General features: G+C 39.0%; 1 protein-coding gene across 1 annotated transcript in view; it reads right to left on the bottom strand.

The window, feature by feature from the left end:
• LOC133124953 (tumor necrosis factor receptor superfamily member EDAR-like) overlaps positions 1 to 17,930 on the bottom strand; it is a 32,390-nt gene that overhangs the window by 3,804 nt on the left and 10,656 nt on the right. Inside the window, exons 2-9 of the mRNA XM_061236565.1 lie at positions 13,251 to 13,317; positions 10,920 to 11,042; positions 6,679 to 6,860; positions 4,630 to 4,715; positions 2,640 to 2,723; positions 2,350 to 2,475; positions 1,859 to 1,933; positions 705 to 777 (exon numbers count right to left, since the gene is read on the bottom strand). Coding sequence (XP_061092549.1) covers positions 705 to 777; positions 1,859 to 1,933; positions 2,350 to 2,475; positions 2,640 to 2,723; positions 4,630 to 4,715; positions 6,679 to 6,860; positions 10,920 to 11,042; positions 13,251 to 13,301 — 800 coding nt within the window. The 5' untranslated portion in view covers positions 13,302 to 13,317. The remainder of the gene's footprint in view (positions 1 to 704; positions 778 to 1,858; positions 1,934 to 2,349; positions 2,476 to 2,639; positions 2,724 to 4,629; positions 4,716 to 6,678; positions 6,861 to 10,919; positions 11,043 to 13,250; positions 13,318 to 17,930) is intronic.

The following is a 17,930-nucleotide window of genomic DNA, read 5'->3' as shown; positions in this document are numbered from 1 at the left end:
TAAAAATAAAGAAAATATCTACAACAACCAGTGTGGCATAGGTCACAGATACTAAACTCAAATACTATTTTACACAGGTGTGTGGGTGGTTTATGGATGAATGTATTTAATCCTTTAAAGCAGCACCGCTTTCCCCCTTGGTGTTTTGGCTGTGGCTGTGCAGCGTTGGCAGACATCGCTGACAACGATGCAACTGTTTGTGTGAGTGAAATGCTTCCAGAATCCCAGGCTCCGGGGCGCATTTTGTGAAACAACTCTCCGTCACATCACATTTCCAGTGGAAATCCTCAAGTGAACCATCCAATTCATGATACTACTCAGACTCCTTCAACCCATCCAATATCATGGCCAGGAGCTAGGGAGACCCAACTGCTAGAACTTGTCATATTATGACGTATGCAGTTACTAACAGATCCCAAGTAGAAAATCAGATAAGAATAATTTCTTTGAGGTCTCAATTCAAGTTGAAACAGAATGTAATTGTACTGTTCCACATACAATATTTATAACTTGTTTGTGTCCTGAAGTTACAAGAACAGGAGAGTGATGCAGGTCTGGAAGATGTTGCTGATTTTGATACTGGCTTAATTTTATAGAAACATTTGTACTTTTTACACATAACTCAAATCTCGCCTTCAAACTGGTGTAAAGTTTTCGGTGAGGTTGGTCTCCATTCTGGCATGAGGAAGGAAGCTCCTGCTTACCTTTTTACCGTCTTTGGGGGAGTTGGTTTGAGCTTGTCAAACTCATCTTTTTCTGGGAAGATTGCTGCATTATCTGAAAAGAAACAAGTGCATGTGTATCACGTCCAACAGAAGATTTTTAAAATGTCATGTCCGGAAGGTTATGAAACACAAACCAGGAGCATTATGTGCCATTTATACAAGAGACAATGCATCAAAAACTTCATAGTTTGATAAAGAAAGTAATGATTAATGTCAACAGAAATAGGGGCCATGAGCATGTTACTGCTGAACAGGACAAGCCGCCAAACAGATGGGAATGAAAAAGACTTGTCTTTCATCCATTCACTACTTATGATGTTTCAGCAAATATTGATTAAAGTGCTCTTAGCTATACTGGTGCTGTCGATCGTAGTAAATCTTGGCACACACAGTTAAAGAGGCACTAAAGAAGTGACAGACAGTTGCTCCTGTGCGGAGAGAACTACCCATTCCTTTAATCTCTTGCCATATTACAGATGCCCAGAATAGTAAACATTTATCTTTTTTTAACAAAACACTGAACTGCTGTGACACTGCCATTATGTGTGTTTCCTTAAGGGTGAATTTATGCAGCTTTGAAAAAAGTTTCCACGTCTCTAACTTCCCTAATGGAAAATGGCAGCACATAAAAACTGAGTCAAATTTATTTATGGCAACAGGAAATGCTAAATACCTATACTAAGGTATTTTTGCAAGTATTTCATTCAAGTTATTATAAACAACATTATTTGGAATGCTCTTAGATCATGTTTTCATGAGTGTACAGTACATACAGTTAAACTTTTATCAAGCGCCAGCTTTGGTGTTGCTAGAATGGAAGTTTCTGATGGGTTCAGGTTTGTCCTGTATGTATAGTTACATATGTGAGGTTGATGAACAAAACCTGTGTCATCCTGTAAGATAGAGGACCTCACAGATAAGAAGGACATGTGCCTCAAGGCCTCCAAGGGTATTCAAGCCAGGCCATAAACCAGTACGTTGAAGGTTTCTGTACCGCAAACTTGTTTTGTTTCACTGATCTTCCCACTGGGCTGGTGTGACATACGCTTAAACTTCAGTAAGCGTTGACTAGGGTGAGTTCCTACATTGTCCTGACTTTGATTCAGAGAAGCTGGGTCATAACAGCTTCTTACCTTGGGCTTCTTTCTTGTCTTCCTGCTTGTTAGCCTGTGCCTCGACTGCCTTCACCACCTGGCCAGTGCAGCAGGCTACAGACACACAGTGACAACCACTCCATTCAAGAAGTTCTACAGTCTAATTATTTGATTTCCTGATTTTGATAGTTGTATACAGAGGTATTTAGAAATGGCCAATAAATGTATCTTCATACATTGTTTGGAAAGGCTTTTAATTTTTGTATCTCTAAATCAGAATCCAAAGAAGATTTGCTAAATTTTCAGGCAAATGCAGTCTTGAGTATATTGGCACAGATAAAAGTGCATAGCAAGTAAACTGTATTCCATATGAAATTCCATATGCAAACACATAAAATACACATATTTGAAATATTGCCCATATTGCCCACATAAAATACACATATATGAAATATTGCCCATCCGTTTTGGTGTCGAGCACTTGTACTGGACTTGAATGTGAGCGTGTGGGTCTGTGTGTGCGGTCTCACCCTGGCTACTCGGCTTGGCCTTCAGAATGTAGAACATGATGATCAGTACGATGGCGATGGCCATTATGAAGATTGTTGACATGGCGATGATGAGTGCCGTCGCCAAGTGCCCCTGTCCGGTTGGATCTTAAACACAGAGAATGCTCCATCAGTGAACTCCCTCCCTCCAGACTAGCACTAGTTATCCAAAACAATTAAAGCATTTTTCTTATAAAAAATGTACTCCCAAAAATTAGGCTTTGAACCACTGTCCACCGTGTTCATAGGCTGCTCAGGTGTGCCTCACTCACCTTTGTGTGGGTGGGGAACAATGGTGGCACTGGTGGAGGAGACACTGGGTACACGGTCTGAAGACACAGCTGTGCCACGCATGCCTGAAACGCACACCATTATGCTTTATTATATCAATCAAAACATACTAAATAATATACGCACACCAAGCACTTCATTAGGAACATTTTTACTTTATTACGCCTACGCGATTATCTCATCAGCGAATTGTGTGGCAGCTGTGCAATGCATACAATCATGTAGACACAGGTCAGGAGCTTCAGTTAATGATCACAAAAAATGTGATCTAAGTGACTTTGACTGTGGAATGATTGTTGGTGGCAGACAGGGTGGTTTGAGTATCTCAGAAACTGCTGATCTCCTTGGATTTTCATGCACACTAGTCTCTAGTTTGCAAAGAATGGTGCAAAAAGAAATGCCTTGTTAATGAGAGATGTCAGAGGAGAATGGCCAGACTGGTCAAGGCTGACAGGAAGGTGACAGTAATGCAAATAACATTACACATTACAACAGTGATATGCAGAAGAGAATCTCTGAACACACAACGCGTCATAACTCTAAGTGGATAGGCTACAGCAGTAGAAGTAAAAAAGGTGTATAAATACCTAATAAAGTGCTCACTGAGCGCCTTCTCACTATGGCATTTTGGTAGCAATATAATATAATTTCTATAAATGTGTTTGCTTTCGAAATTTCTCCATTACATGCCGGTTTTAACAAGTCGTGTCTGGTGCGACATTCCCGCCATGTATTCAGATTTAATTACGTGTAAAAGCAAGAGAGCTAGAGATTCACCCGAGGTCTGAAGCACACACAGAACGTTGCATGACAAATGCGAAAGCACAAATCAAAGATTAGGTTTGATATGTTGCTCGATATTATCATGTAAGACAACATTGTTGATTGTTGTCTCCAAGCAGTTTTCATTCTTCACATACACTACTGCTGGATTGTCTTCTAAGAGAAATAAAGCATTTGTATTAATTAGCACTTTTTTAAATGGAACCTAGACTTTTCTGACTACAAATGGCCACAGATGTCACAAAATCCACCAAAACTGAAAAAGTACAGATAGACACTTTAATGAAGGAATGCAAGTGGGTGGGCCAAGACTGAGTTTTAAATAAAATGGCTATAACAAGCAGTAACAGGTTAATGATTATCTTTCCATTTTTTCACTCCATACCTTTAATTATTAGACACACACCATGCTCTCAGCTGTGTAATTTGCAAATTACCCGACAAGCACTAGCTTGCCTCAACCTCAAGCAAGTAACTCCACACTTTTGACTTGATTTTTTAGTCTGGTATTTTCAAACATTTACTGAAAATATACTTAATTAAACACCTTCATCTCAAAACATTCTTTTTGCAAACAAATGAATGTGTATAGAAAAGTGAAAGTGTGTTTGTATCTGAACATACACTCTACAATCATACAATCTAGTTATTATAATTAGTTGGCTGCAATTTTGAGATTTAAACATAAAAAAGTAACATTTGAATTGCAAAAAGTTAATGCTTAAGAATACATAGTTGGTTATGAAGTGTTCAAAAATCTTAAACACAGATCTGAAAGTTCCATTTTGTTTTGCATCTGGCTCCCCTGATGGAACATGGATTGAATTATAAATGTGAAAATATACTCAAAAAGTACAAGTTAGCTGTTGTAATCCATCTAGAATCTTCCATTATTCCAATACCAGAACAAATATGTGAGGGCCAGCCAATAGTTTGTCAGCCTCAAATAACAGGAAATTGAAAGGAGACCATCTCTGTTCCTCTGAAGCAAGGAGTGCTCACACCTCAGCTCTACTCCATACATGGCAGCTACCATGCTGCAGATATGTCATACAGTGCATTTATGATATACTGTAACTACTTTGGTAGCTGAGTGTCTAATGAATACAGCAACCAAGTTTGTTAAATTGCTGTCGCTACAAACATTGCAATGAATACTTACGCTATAAGCAAGCAATGAACACTTACACTCTTTGGTGTTCCTCGGGGCATTCTGACAGGAGTGGCACACCATCCCATAGATGTTCCGTGGTCGGTTCTCCAGGATGTAGTATCTGTTAAAATGTGACAATTAATCAAGACTTCATGTTGACAATCATTATAATGCTAAATCGCTGGAGACAAATACTATATAGAGACCAATACTATATACATTATTGAGTAAATATTGATTATACAATGATTATAAATTGCTAATCCGCAATTTCATTATCATTTATCTCTGATTCAAATCCATTGATCATGGGATGAGTGTTAGCCAAGTTCTTTCAGCCCAGATTATGGTAGTTGTCAGAGCTTTTGGTCTTTTACTGTCATTCAGAGCTTTTTCCCATGCCATAGAGCAAATTGAGCCATCTGCAGAGAAGTCCTAGGTGAGAATGCTCAGCAGATGTCAGTTTCTATGGAACGTTTTTTGGTGGCACAACTACAGACCTACATCACAAAGCCTACATAAATTAATGATCGTGGCATAACACTTGTCTCACTCAATTCAGTGCAGATGACATATTACAGCTTATTTCAAATGTCATAACACTATTATAATGTATGCAGGAAGTTTTACAAAGCTGGTCCAAAACTATTGCAGTAAGTTATAGCAGGTTATGCTATGAGTGGACTTACAGTATAGAGATACCAACTTCTCTTTTCAGCCCATTAAGATTGTGGGGTGGACAGAGCAGTTATAATGCCTATAATTTTCCCTTGGATTTTGCAGAATTACTGAGGAACAACATAACCAGAAGTGTCAGAAGAATTTTTCAGAAGAACTTTTACATATGCCAAAGCCACTTATGGATTTCTGACTGGTTCCTGTAACAGAACTTGAATATTTGTTCCACAGTAAACTCCCCAAAATACAGTTATGCATATATAGTATCAGAACAAAAGAAAATCATTGGAATTTATCCTGCCAGTGATATTCTCAAGTTCAGGCAAAGGCAAAACTTTAAAGCCTTCAATCTTGAAAATCTTGACATTGTGAATATATATTAAAAAATGTGGCCTTGCAGGCATGACTGTATAACCAAAGCAATTAGTCTAGAAACTTGGGTTTGCTCCTGACCTGGGGCCTGTTTTTACAAAACAGGATTACTAAATTAGCTTGATAACTGAAACCTGGAACATAGACTGAAGCAAAAAGCTGTTTTGGGTTTTACTAATGAGGCATCATTTTGGGCACTTTGCTTGGATTTAAAATACTTAAAATCAGATTAAGTATTTTTCTGAACAAAATACTTAATCTGATTTGCTTCAGTCAATGGTCAGCTGTATTTTACATTACATTATTGGCATTTGGCAGACACTCTTATCCAGAGCGACGTACAACAAAGTGCATACCCATAACCAGGGATAAGTTCGCTGAAAGACCCTAGAGGGAAGTACAATTTCAACTGCTACCTGTACAACAAAGATAAGGACGAGGGCCTTTTTTTTTTTTTGAGAACAAAGAAACAAACAAACAGAGCAAAAGTGACCAAAGTCAACTATCCAAACACTGCTTACCTAGCCAACTAAAAATACCGATACACAAAGCAAGTCACAGAGACAACAATTAAGGTTCACAGGGAGGTAGGGAGGGATGGGGAGAGGTGCTGCTTGAAGAGGTGTGTCTTCAGCTTGCGCTTGAAGGTGGGGAGAGATTCTACAGTTCTGACCTCAACGGGGAGTTCGTTCCACCACCGTGGAGCCAGAACAGACAGTAGTCGTGAGCGTGATGTGGAGGTTCGGAGAGGGGGAGGGGAGGGGGAGCTGTATAAATGTATTGTATGTAAAACAGAACTGGGTCACATACATAAATATTTTGGAATAAAATACTTCTCAAATGATCTTGCCTGGTGCCAAGCAAGAGGACCAGAATGTGGGGTTTGGACTTTTTGAGAGTGTTTCATGGGTTCCAATACACCAGACAAGGTCAGTAAGCATAGTTATTTGAATTGAAAGCAGCTACTTATTTGATGCAGGTCTGATGTAAAAATGCTCCGGATAACAGTGGCAGGTTTTCGGTGGTGGCCTCACCCTGGCAGACAAGGCCCGCATTCTGCATCGCTCTCTGACGTTCCTGTCGTCAGCACGGTGGCACGGTACAGAGCGTCACAGTCTTTGTGACGCCTGCAGATCTCGTACTTGCCCTTGGAGAACTTCCCTGCTGGACAGGGCACGCAGTCGTAGTCCTCGTCTTTGCTGCCATAGCCGCAGTTCTGGAACAAAATGAAGATGCCACCAGTGTATTAATGTACATGGCAACAGCCAACTGGAGACACTCGTAACACACTGACACCTCCCATTCAGGTCATAGGGCATCATCGCTTTTTAAAAATGAGACAAAGCTAAGAAAGCATGCTGAACAATCTAGGTGACATTTAGGTTTTTCATTTCATTTCCTATTACTGTAAGTTCAAATGCATTACGACTGTATTCACTCTATTACATGAGCGAATGTATTGCTAGGCTGAATTAAAGTAACATGCTAACTTGCTAACTTGCATGAGGATGTCAACACTGTTGGCCGGCATGAATAAATAAGAATTACAGATGCGATGCCAGTAATGTAACAGCAAAGTCACAATCTTCAGTCTGGAGGGAAAAAAGGGCTTGGGATTTCTGTCAGATTTTCAACAGCACGCTAACCTCACCAGCCATGACACACTCAACAAATGCTCATCACACACTGATATGTGTAAGGTGAGTGCATTCTGGCATGACAACTCACAGGACCCCTGCAGCTATTCAGACCGAGTCTGAGTTTCTGACACATCTCTTTCCAAGTATTTAACAAATATAAAAACACTTACAGGACAGTTATTCCACAATGAAAAGGTCAAATTGAACTAACTGAAAAAGGCAAGATGCAGAAAAGACACAGGGTACCATGTGTGCTGATAATCATGGCAGAATTGTATCGTATCAGTCTCTCTGATTATGTACCTCTGCATTTATGTACAAGATGTGTTTGATACAAAGATTTAATCACCTCAAAACTGAGAATGGGCCTGGGTCTGGGTCTTACAGAATGTACAAAAAGGTCAATAGTGGTTTTTTGAATAGTGAGATAGTGACTTTAGTAATAATGACAAAAACATATCTCACTTTCAATATCAAGCATATGTATATGTAAAGCATACGTAAAAACATTGTTTGGCCTAGTTTCAACATAACCTCAATTCACTTTAATATTGACTTTGAGAAACACATTTGAAGGACTTTCTCAGGATTTAAATTTTTATCAAAATGATTATTTGGGTTTACTTGTTTTTCATTGGTCCAGACAGTCGTTTTTGTGTAAGAGGATATTTTAGAAATGTTTTTGATAACCTGCCAGGTTGGCAATACCTGCTATTTGGGGGTTTCATATGACTCCAGCTTGTGCAGCCATGTTATGCCTCCAGAGATTGCTTTTGTATATTACCAGATTAGTCTACTTTTTATATTATTTTCAATTGGAACAATTTCCTTTTGTGCATGCAAACTGTGACAGCTGTGCTCAAGAAAAGCATGTACCAGCATGATATAAAAATGATGTGTGAATCTATGCTATAAAATGATTTCTTGATATGTACAGCTCTATAATAGGAAACATAATATGTATTTGCAAGCTGTATCCAGTTTCACAAAGTGCATTCCCTTGCTTAAAGCCTCAAGCCATTCCTGCCATTTTAAAGATAGTAGATTATCAGAAATGTATGTAAATCTATCTAAAATATCCTTCTGTCTTAATTGAACCCTTTTGAGTACAGGCATAATCCTGGTCTCAGAATTACTCCAAATATTACTAAACCAAAGTTACAGAAGGTCAAACACAGTGAAAGTGGAAGCTTTTTTATCACTGAAAAGATACTCTTTTTGACTGGATATAAATTATTTTAGCTGTGGCTGGTGTGATTAGAAACACAATGGAGCCACAGCCACAACATTGGACAAATTCCCTTTTGATTTTGATGATAATATTACAATAAATTAGCACTCTGCATTGTTTTTTCTAAGCTATGTGTAGGCAGTTTTTAGTCACTTCAATAACATGCCCATAGTCTGTTCTTTGATGAGCTGAAGTTACACTCAATTTTCTTACCCACGGTTGGGGGATGGGGGTAACATATTTTCTCTGCAACAACATTATCAATATTTGTATTTCTTTTTTTATCAGGGACAGTGCACATTAATCAACATTTTCAGTTTCCACATCAATGCACCAGAGTTAGCTAATGAGCTAATTTTCATCTGTAGTCCCTAACCTGTATGTCTTTGGACTGTAGGAGGAAACCGGAGCATCTGGAGGAAACCCACGCAGACAGGCAAACTCCACAGAGAAAAGACTTTTGTAGTATACAGGAGCAAAACGGAAAACAATGATAATTCCTCCAGAGAAATTGTACGTAAACAATGAACATTCTATCAACGTTTCCCCGGGTTAGCACTTTCTTAGAATTATTAACTATAATGAATTTGGTTCGCTGGACCCTTGTTGTGAAAAGCAGACAAACATTATATGTGGATTTCCAAAATTCAGAGAAGGTGAGGTCCCCCCACGTTTGTTTTACCACCCACATGTTACAGAATAAAGAACTGCTGTTTCTAAAGCAATGACATCTTAAAATAGGTTATACAGATATACAGAACCATGAGTTTTAACACTTTCAAACAGTAGATACTGTTACCATAGTGACTGAAAATTGCACTGTGAAAAGATTTATTAATTAAAAAACCTCACTGGCCTAGGTTAATTGTAGTAATTGCAAAACGAGTAATGTTATGTGACAGTTTAAATTAGTTTTTAGTTTAGTTTACATTTCCGAGAGATTGGACAGAATCTTGCCACAGTTTCAGTTAAAAAAGAGTCAATACTGTTTAAACATCTCCTGAGAATGAACATAAACCCACAATCTCAGTTAAACCCCATATTTAATGCTCTCAAAAACAGGATCTTTGAATTGGGATAATTACAGTTTGCACTCCTTCAATAATTACCTTGAAGCATTTCATGTATTAAGCTGACAGGAACCAATTAAAATTCTGGCAATGATTTAAAAACAAGTGTTTGATAGTTGGTACAACACAAACATGGGTATGGAAAGTGCTGAATACTTCCAGATATAAACAGCTTAACACTTGATGGGATGGGCTTTGAAGGAGACTGCTACTTCGAGACTATTTGGCCTGGCTTCAATCAACATTTGTCCTTACCTTTGACAGGATAAATATATACAAGCATTTGTTTTTTTCTTCAATAGCACAATGTTTGAAATAAAACTTGTGGTGATTGCAGAACTTGTATCTGTGCAAAAATATCAACACTCGGATTAAAGTTAGGGACAAATATTGATTGAATCCAGATACATACTCTTTTCAATCTGCCATGAGAGTAATCTGGTACTATTCATGTTATAATTTTTCAATTCACAGTCCATTTTGAGTTCACATATTGAGATATTGCTGATTGTTGCGCGCATTCTTATTATGCACAAGATTCCTTTTCATCCATAATGTGTGCTGCATTTTCATTATGGAAAGAATTTTGATACTGTATAAGAAAAGCAATGTATAAATAAAATGATTTGTAGTAATTTAAAGGTCAATGTATATTCAGTTTATTCACCATGGAATTAAAACAAACTTAATAAATAAAATAAAATGAATGAATGAATGAATGAATTCCAATTAAATGGAAATTAAGTGGAAAAAAAGAAAAGGATCATTAATCTTCAGTGACATCAAGGCACTATTTGCCCTATTTTGAGCCTTCTTTATGAATAGATACAGCATGGTCTTTTTAAATATGTACAGAAGCTAAGTGATACGGTATGTGGGTGGTCTATGAAAGCATGAAAAAAGGCTGCAGGCTGTTTTTTCATTTCAGCAAATAACCCACTCACCGTTCCTTCAACTCCTGTTGTTCCACCGCACCGCATGAAAGCATACAATGGTGGTGTGAGTACATCATTTTTTAGTATATATAAGAAGCAAAATATTTGGTCCAAGAAAATAGATGATGTTATATTTCTGTGTGTTGGGTGAAATTGAATGAGCGATATCGTCCACAGATGTTTAACAGTAGTGTGCCTGAACTGATCCGGCAGGGGCCAATGCGTTACCCATATTTAATGTACAATTTAACAACATAAAAGAGAATATAACTTGTGTCTGCTAAACAAGCAACAGCCAGTCATGTAACTAAACTGGAGCATGTGTCTCTGGTGGTTTTACTCTGTTCAGTGTTTCGGATACAACTCCAGCGGTGTAGAATTTCGGTCGGGCTCTCTCACCATGTAGGGCTCCTGGCCTGGCTGGCACCGGGGACAGGCCTGGCAGCTGCCCCTGGTCTGGTTATAGAACTCATTCTCCCCACAGCTGGAGTACTCTGCCTGGAGCAGAGGCAGGGTGCTCACCTGCAGTACAGCAGAAATACAGTAAGTGAGAGAGTGTAGGCAGGGGTCTATTTCAACACTACAGACAGGGTGCTCACCTGCAGTACAGCAGAAAGACAGTAAGTGAGAGAGAGTAGGCAGAAATTGCGGAAATGGCGGCAAAGTCACGGAAGTGCCAAAAAATTGCAGAAATCGAGGAATTCATTCACCGATGACTTCCTTGACAAACACCAGCCATACCCAACGTTACACATTATAGTTGGTGTTAATAATTAGTTCGTAACAACACTGTTGTTTTTAGTTAGTGGCAGCACTGTTGTTATTAGTTAGTAACAACACTGTTGTTTTTAGTTAGACACAGCACTGTTGGTATTAGTGTGTAACAGCACTGTTGGTATAAGGGTGTAACAGCACTGTTGGTATTAGTGTGTAACAGCACTGTTGGTATAAGGGTGTAACAGCACTGTTGGTATAAGGGTGTAACAGCACTGTTGGTATTAGTGTGTAACAGCACTGTTAGTATTAGTGTGTAACAGCACTGTTGTTGTTAGTGTGTAACAGCACTGTTGGTATTAGTGGGTAACAGCACTGTTGGTATTAGTGTGTAGCAACACTGTTGTTCTTAGTTAGTGACAGCACTGTTGGTATTAGTGTGTAACAGCACTGTTGGTATTCGTGCGTAACAGCACTGTTGGTATTCGTGTGTAACAGCACTGTGGGTATTAGTGTGTAGCAACACTGTTGTTGTTAGTTAGTGACAGCACTGTTGGTATTAGTGTGTAACAGCACTGTTGGTATTCGTGCGTAACAGCACTGTTGGTATTTGTGTGTAACAGCACTGTGGGTATTAGTGTGTAACAGCACTATTGTTGTTAGTTAGTGACAGCACTGTTGGTATTAGTGTGTAACAGCACTGTTGGTATTAGTGCGTAACAGCACTGTTGTTATTAGTTAGTAACAGCAATGTTGTTGTTAGTTAGTAACAGCCCTGTTGTTGTTAGTTAGTAACAGCCTTTTTGTTGTTAGTTAGTAACAGCACTGTTGTTGTTAGTTAGTAACAGCACTGTTGTTGTTAGTTAGTAACAGCCCTGTTGTTGTTAGTTAGTAACAGCACTGTTGTTGTTAGTCAGTAACAGCAATGTTGCTGTTAGTTAGTAACAGCACTGTTGTTGTTAGTTAGTAACAACACAGTTGTTATTAGTTAGTAACAACACTGTTGTTGTAATCTGCTGCCTGGGAAAAAAACAAGCATGCAGATGATTGAGTGAGGGTCCTCTAAATTACTGGCTTAATTGGAAAATGATGACATGGGAAATGAGAGAGAGTAAAATTACTCAAATTCATCATATTTGGAGTTGTCTACATCTGAGTATTTCATGGATGGCTGTTTGTTTTTAGGCTTGCGGTTGAGTCACTGCCTGGTTCTGGGGGAGGAGTGAGGGGGTGTGTGTCAGTAAAGTTTTTCCTAAATGGGACCAGCTGAATGTGGTGGTTCACCCCTTCCCGCTGTGGGGGGTCTAACATATGGGATTCACTGCAGACACGATTCCCACAAGGGGTGGAGCTTCATGGAACAGGCTCCTCTCAACATATAACAACATGTTACAAGCCGGGGGGTCTACATCCTTGGTCCTGAAGAGCTAGAGCAACATTTTCCTTCTTGCTTCGTCCTCACCAAACAACTGAACAGGTTGTAAAAAAGGGATGAGAAAAGCCCATACAAATCCCGCCAAGCCACAAACTCTGCTCTCTGCAATGCATAGAATAAACTTGATATGACCTGAAAGATATTGGTAAGAAAAAGCACTATAATTCAAATGATAACCAAGAAAAAATAGATATGGACATCTTGTTACTGGAGATTACAAATTACATTAGAAAGGGAAATAAATGCACAATCAACATCTGTAATAAAGTACACTAATGTACTAATGTAGTCACCAGTTTGAAAAGAAAGGTAACAATTGATATGTAGCTAACTTTATATAATGCTAGGGTTCATGCAGAACATATCAGAATGGTGTAATTACGGTAGCACAAAGTGAAATTAACCTTTGGGAACTTTGGCAACAGTTGAAAAGGAGAGGCTGGTATTGAAATGTTGCCCATGAGCACAAAGGCTTTGATTTTGATCAAATTCACAGAAAGCAAACCACACTCCCAGATGTGTGTGTCTGGCATTGCGAGCATTCAACCACCTCTCAGAACACGGTATGGTAGAAAACTCACCAATAAAAAGGAGAAGAAGCAGGGATGTTTTTGTTCACTTCTCTGGATCATCTTCCTGACACCTTTCCTGGGAATGTGGGAAAACAGTGAGGGAATGGTGAGCATGTGGATTTTGCATGATTGCTCACTATTGTGGGAGCACGTGTACAGGCACGCTCCCATTATCCCATACAGACAGCATCAGGGAAACATTCTGACCCTCTGCCAGGAGAATGACAGGCTGCTGGTTTCAGCATTCTGGGACAGAAGTGTCTCTGTCAGTCTTCTAAATGTCAATCTACGGCCTGATTGGGAATCGTGTCTGTCATCTTCTCCAACTGTAATTGGCCTAGATCTAAATCTGTGTTTCTGGTTGTGCAAGTATGTGCGTGTGTGTGTGTGTGTGTGTGCTTGCGTCACAATAAATTAATTGTTAACCTTGCAAATTAAAAACATGATATGAAACCTTTAACCATAGAGATTCACTGTTAACATATTTCAGCGAGTGTTGCAGGACCAAAATAATCTCCTTAAAGTTGTTTGAGTGTGGCTCAGAATTCATAATTCCTCAAATATGGTAAGATTTCTTCAGACCTCTAAATTTCATTCAGTACAAAGGGAATAAGAATCTATGAAAGAAGCTTTTATAAAAAAGCACGAGTACTGGGGCTAATTAATCAAGTAAAGTAATCCAAGCATACAAAACAAGTTTATGCATAATTACACTCTGTGCATGAACATCCATAGGTCATATTTTCTCTAAAAATGCAATAATTACAGCAACAGGAAAAAATCTTGTTATAGAGCCTTCAGTTTACATGCCATATAAATATGTACACACGCCACATAAATCTTAATTACTGTATTAGTTCCAGCTTGTCTCAACAACTATAGCAGTTCCATTACATTTCTGGGTCTCAATTAAATCTTTGGCAAGGACTGCCATATTGCTGCACAAGTGGTTACATGCATGTTACAAAAATGTCTTCCTTCCTCTTACCTGGGAGGTAAAAAATGCTTCTGCAATCATAACAAAATAAACATATACTTGTTTTTCTTCAAAATTTTGGAAATATACTCAACTAAAATATATTGCCAAGACAGTGCACTAATTCACAAACACCTTTCCGCTTTTAGATATTGCATTATAATACAGAAACCTGAAATATATGTACAATTATATTTTCAAAAATTCTATTTCTATAAAGACATCACAAATGGTATATTCTGAAAATATACTGAGATAAAATACAGTGGTGTGAAAAAGTGATTTCTTATTTTTTTGCATGTTTGTCACACTTAAATGTTTCAGATCATCAAACAAATTTAAATATTAGTCAAAGACAACACAAGTAAACACAAAATGCAGTTTTTAAATGATGGTTTTTATTATTAAGGGAGAAAAAAAATCCAAACCTACATGGCCCTGTGTGAAAAAGTGATTTCCCCCCCTGTTAAAACATAACTTAACTGTGGTTTATCAAACCTGAGTTCAATTTCTCTAGCCACACCCAGGCCTGATTACTGCCACACCTGTTCTCAATCAAGAAATCACTTAAATAGGACCTGCCTGACAAAGTGAAGTAGACCAAATGATCATGCCGAGATCTAAAGAAATTCAGGAACAAATGAGAAAGAAAGTAATTGAGATCTATCAATCTGGAAAAGGTTATAAAGCCATTTCTAAAGCTTTGGGACCCCAGCGAACCACAGTGAGAGCCATTATCCACAAATGGCGAAAACATGGAACAGTGGTGAACCTTCCCAGTAGTGGCCGACCAACCAAAATGACCCCAAGAGCGCAGCGACGACTCATCCAAGAGGTCACAAAAGACCCCACAACAACATTCAAAGAACTGCAGGCCTCACTTGCCTCAGTTAAGGTCAGTGTTCATGACTCCACCATAAGAAAGAGACTGGCCAAAAATGGCCTGCATGGCAGAGTTCCAAGACGAAAACCACTGCTGAGCAAAAAGAACATTAAGGCTCGTCTCAATTTTGCCAGAAAACATCTTGATGTTCCCCAAGACTTTTGGGAAAATACTCTGTGGTCTGACGAGACAAAAGTTGAACTTTTTGGAAGGTGTGTGTCCCATTACGTCTGGCGTAAAAGTAACACCGCATTTCAGAAAAAGAACATCATACCAACAGTAAAATATGGTGGTGGTAGTGTGATGGTCTGGGGCTGTTTTGCTGCTTCAGGACCTGGAAGACTTGCTGTGATAAATGGAACCATGAATTCTGCTGTCTACCAAAAAATCCTGAAGGAGAATGTCCGGCCATCTGTTCGTGACCTCAAGCTGAAACAAACTTGGGTTCTGCAGCAGGACAATAATCCAAAACACACCAGCAAGTCCACCTCTGAATGGCTGAAGAAAAACAAAATGAAGACTTTGGAGTGGCCTAGTCAAAGTCCTGACCTGAATCCTATTGAGATGCTGTGGCATGACCTTAAAAAGGCGGTTCATGCTCGAAAACCCTTCCATGTGGCTGAATTACAACAATTCTGCAAAGATGAGTGGGCCAAAATTCCTCCACAGCGCTGTAAGAGACTCATTGCAAGTTATCGCAAAAGCTTGATTGCAGTTGTTGCTGCTAAGGGTGGCCCAACCAGTTATTAGGTTTAGGGGGCAATCACTTTTTCACACAGGGCCATGTAGGTAGGTTTTTTTTTCTCCCTTAATAATAAAAACCTTCATTTAAAAACTGCATTTTGTGTTTACTTGTGTTGTCTTTCACTAATATTTAAATTTGTTTGATGATCTGAAACATTTAAGTGTGACAAACATGCAAAAAAAAAAGAAATCAGGAAGGGGGCAAACACTTTTTCACACCACTGTATATTATTGAGATATTACATCACTTTATAATACATGGAGAAATACAAATTATTGCTTTTTCTCAGTTCCAATACAGTTAAATAAATTGCTGTGAAATGTGAAATATGAAAACTATATTCTATTTCTGAAAGGGCACCAATGCATGCGCAAAACAGACAAAAATATATTTGTTTAAATTATCGTTTCCTCAGTTCTCAAGAAGGCAGATGGACTAAACTATAAATACATAGAGCTGATCATAAGACCTGTCAGTGGGAGAAGTAATTATGTTTATAGCAACATTCACTTTCACAGTATTTTACACAGTATTGGCCCTCAGACTTGACAATACCCACCCCTTCAATTTTACCTACAGGAGACTCATTTTATTGGATCAATCCCAGATATAATAACAGTGAGCTTGTTGACATTTTACGAACGTGTAAAGAATGCGGTCAGTTGACTGAAGAATGTTCATGTGAGCTCATTTTCAGCAAGTCAGATTGCGTTCACTGCATGGGGATCCAGTGTATCCAGTGCTGACATCAAAGGGGCATCAGTCCCACTCAAAGCCACACAGTGGAAGTGGGAGGAGTTTCAAAAGCCAGCAAAAAAAAAAAGAAAAAGAAAAAAGAAAAAAGCTAGAAAAAAAGTAAAAGCTAAAAATGTTTAAAAAAAAAGAGAAAAAGATTTAATCAGGTTTTTAAAAAGTATCCCCCCCATCGCAATACAGGTAGAAAATTTATGGGAGCTCCACCAATCAAGGAGTACACTGGTAACGTCTTAAAGGACAACGGTTCTGGCTACTTTCTGGCTAACACCCACAGGGAGGCAAATAGAACAGCCAGAAAGCTGAAGTTCTTGACAGGGGGATGAATACTCTCAAGTTTCTTTGAGGAATAAATGCAATCAGTTGAGCACAATGCTCCTTTGGTGGATAGCAGCTGCCAGTGAGGAGTGCTGGAGGCAGTTTGGGGAGCAGAGCAGCATTGATGTGGGTGACAGTGACGCCTTCACGCCCGCGCACAAAGTTTGGGTGTGAGCTGCTCCCCTAGGGAACCGCAGCGGAAAACAATTCTATCAAAAGGAATCCCTTAATACGTGGATGCACTTCAAAGTAGAGTGTGCTGCCTCTATCTTTTAGCTGAAGGCATTTGCCTGTTGCTGAACCAAGGTGAATGGAGGTGGAATGGAACAGACATCAAGTGTGCGCAGTTAAACCGCACAGAAGAACGACGGCATAATAAGCCAGTAACCCCCTTCTCAGCCTGTTGATTCTTGCATCCGCGGCAATTATCTGTCAAGGAGACTCCATGAGAAATTTAGCAGAAAACAATAATTACAGTATGTCTTGGTTGTCTGTACGTCAGCTATCTGCCGCTCCAAGGATGCTGGAGAAGGTCCACAGGCTGGCCATTCATACACGCATGATCGTCAGGAACTGAAATGCTCTATTGGCAGGTGTCAATCACTGATGAGGGAGACCAACATATTAAAAAGAAAAATATAGTCGTACACTCTATTATGTTCCCAAGCAATTTATTGCAACAAAAACCTACATTACAACAATATACCCTGAAGAAGACACTATTTCAAACTGTAGTTTTTTTGCAATAAATTACTTGGGAGCATAATAGAGTGTGAGACGGGATCTTTCTCTGGTTATTCTGCACCTCGCTATAGATTTGGTTGTGCATCCTCCCTCCCTATCCATTATGGTAGACCAACATATTCTCAAATACAATAACAGATGATATACGTAGGTTTTTATAAACGGCTCCTACATGTAACTGCCATTTTACATTGAAGTGCGCAGTTACCAGCGCAGCACATACACCCTACGTACATGAGCACATGTTGGCAGTCAGGCAAGCTGCCAGGC

This window comes from Conger conger, chromosome 3, assembly GCF_963514075.1.
Source record: "Conger conger chromosome 3, fConCon1.1, whole genome shotgun sequence".
NCBI classification, from domain to species: Eukaryota; Metazoa; Chordata; class Actinopteri; order Anguilliformes; family Congridae; genus Conger; species Conger conger.
Note: the sequence above shows the minus strand (reverse complement) of the source record. Positions and strands in the feature narration are given on the sequence as shown.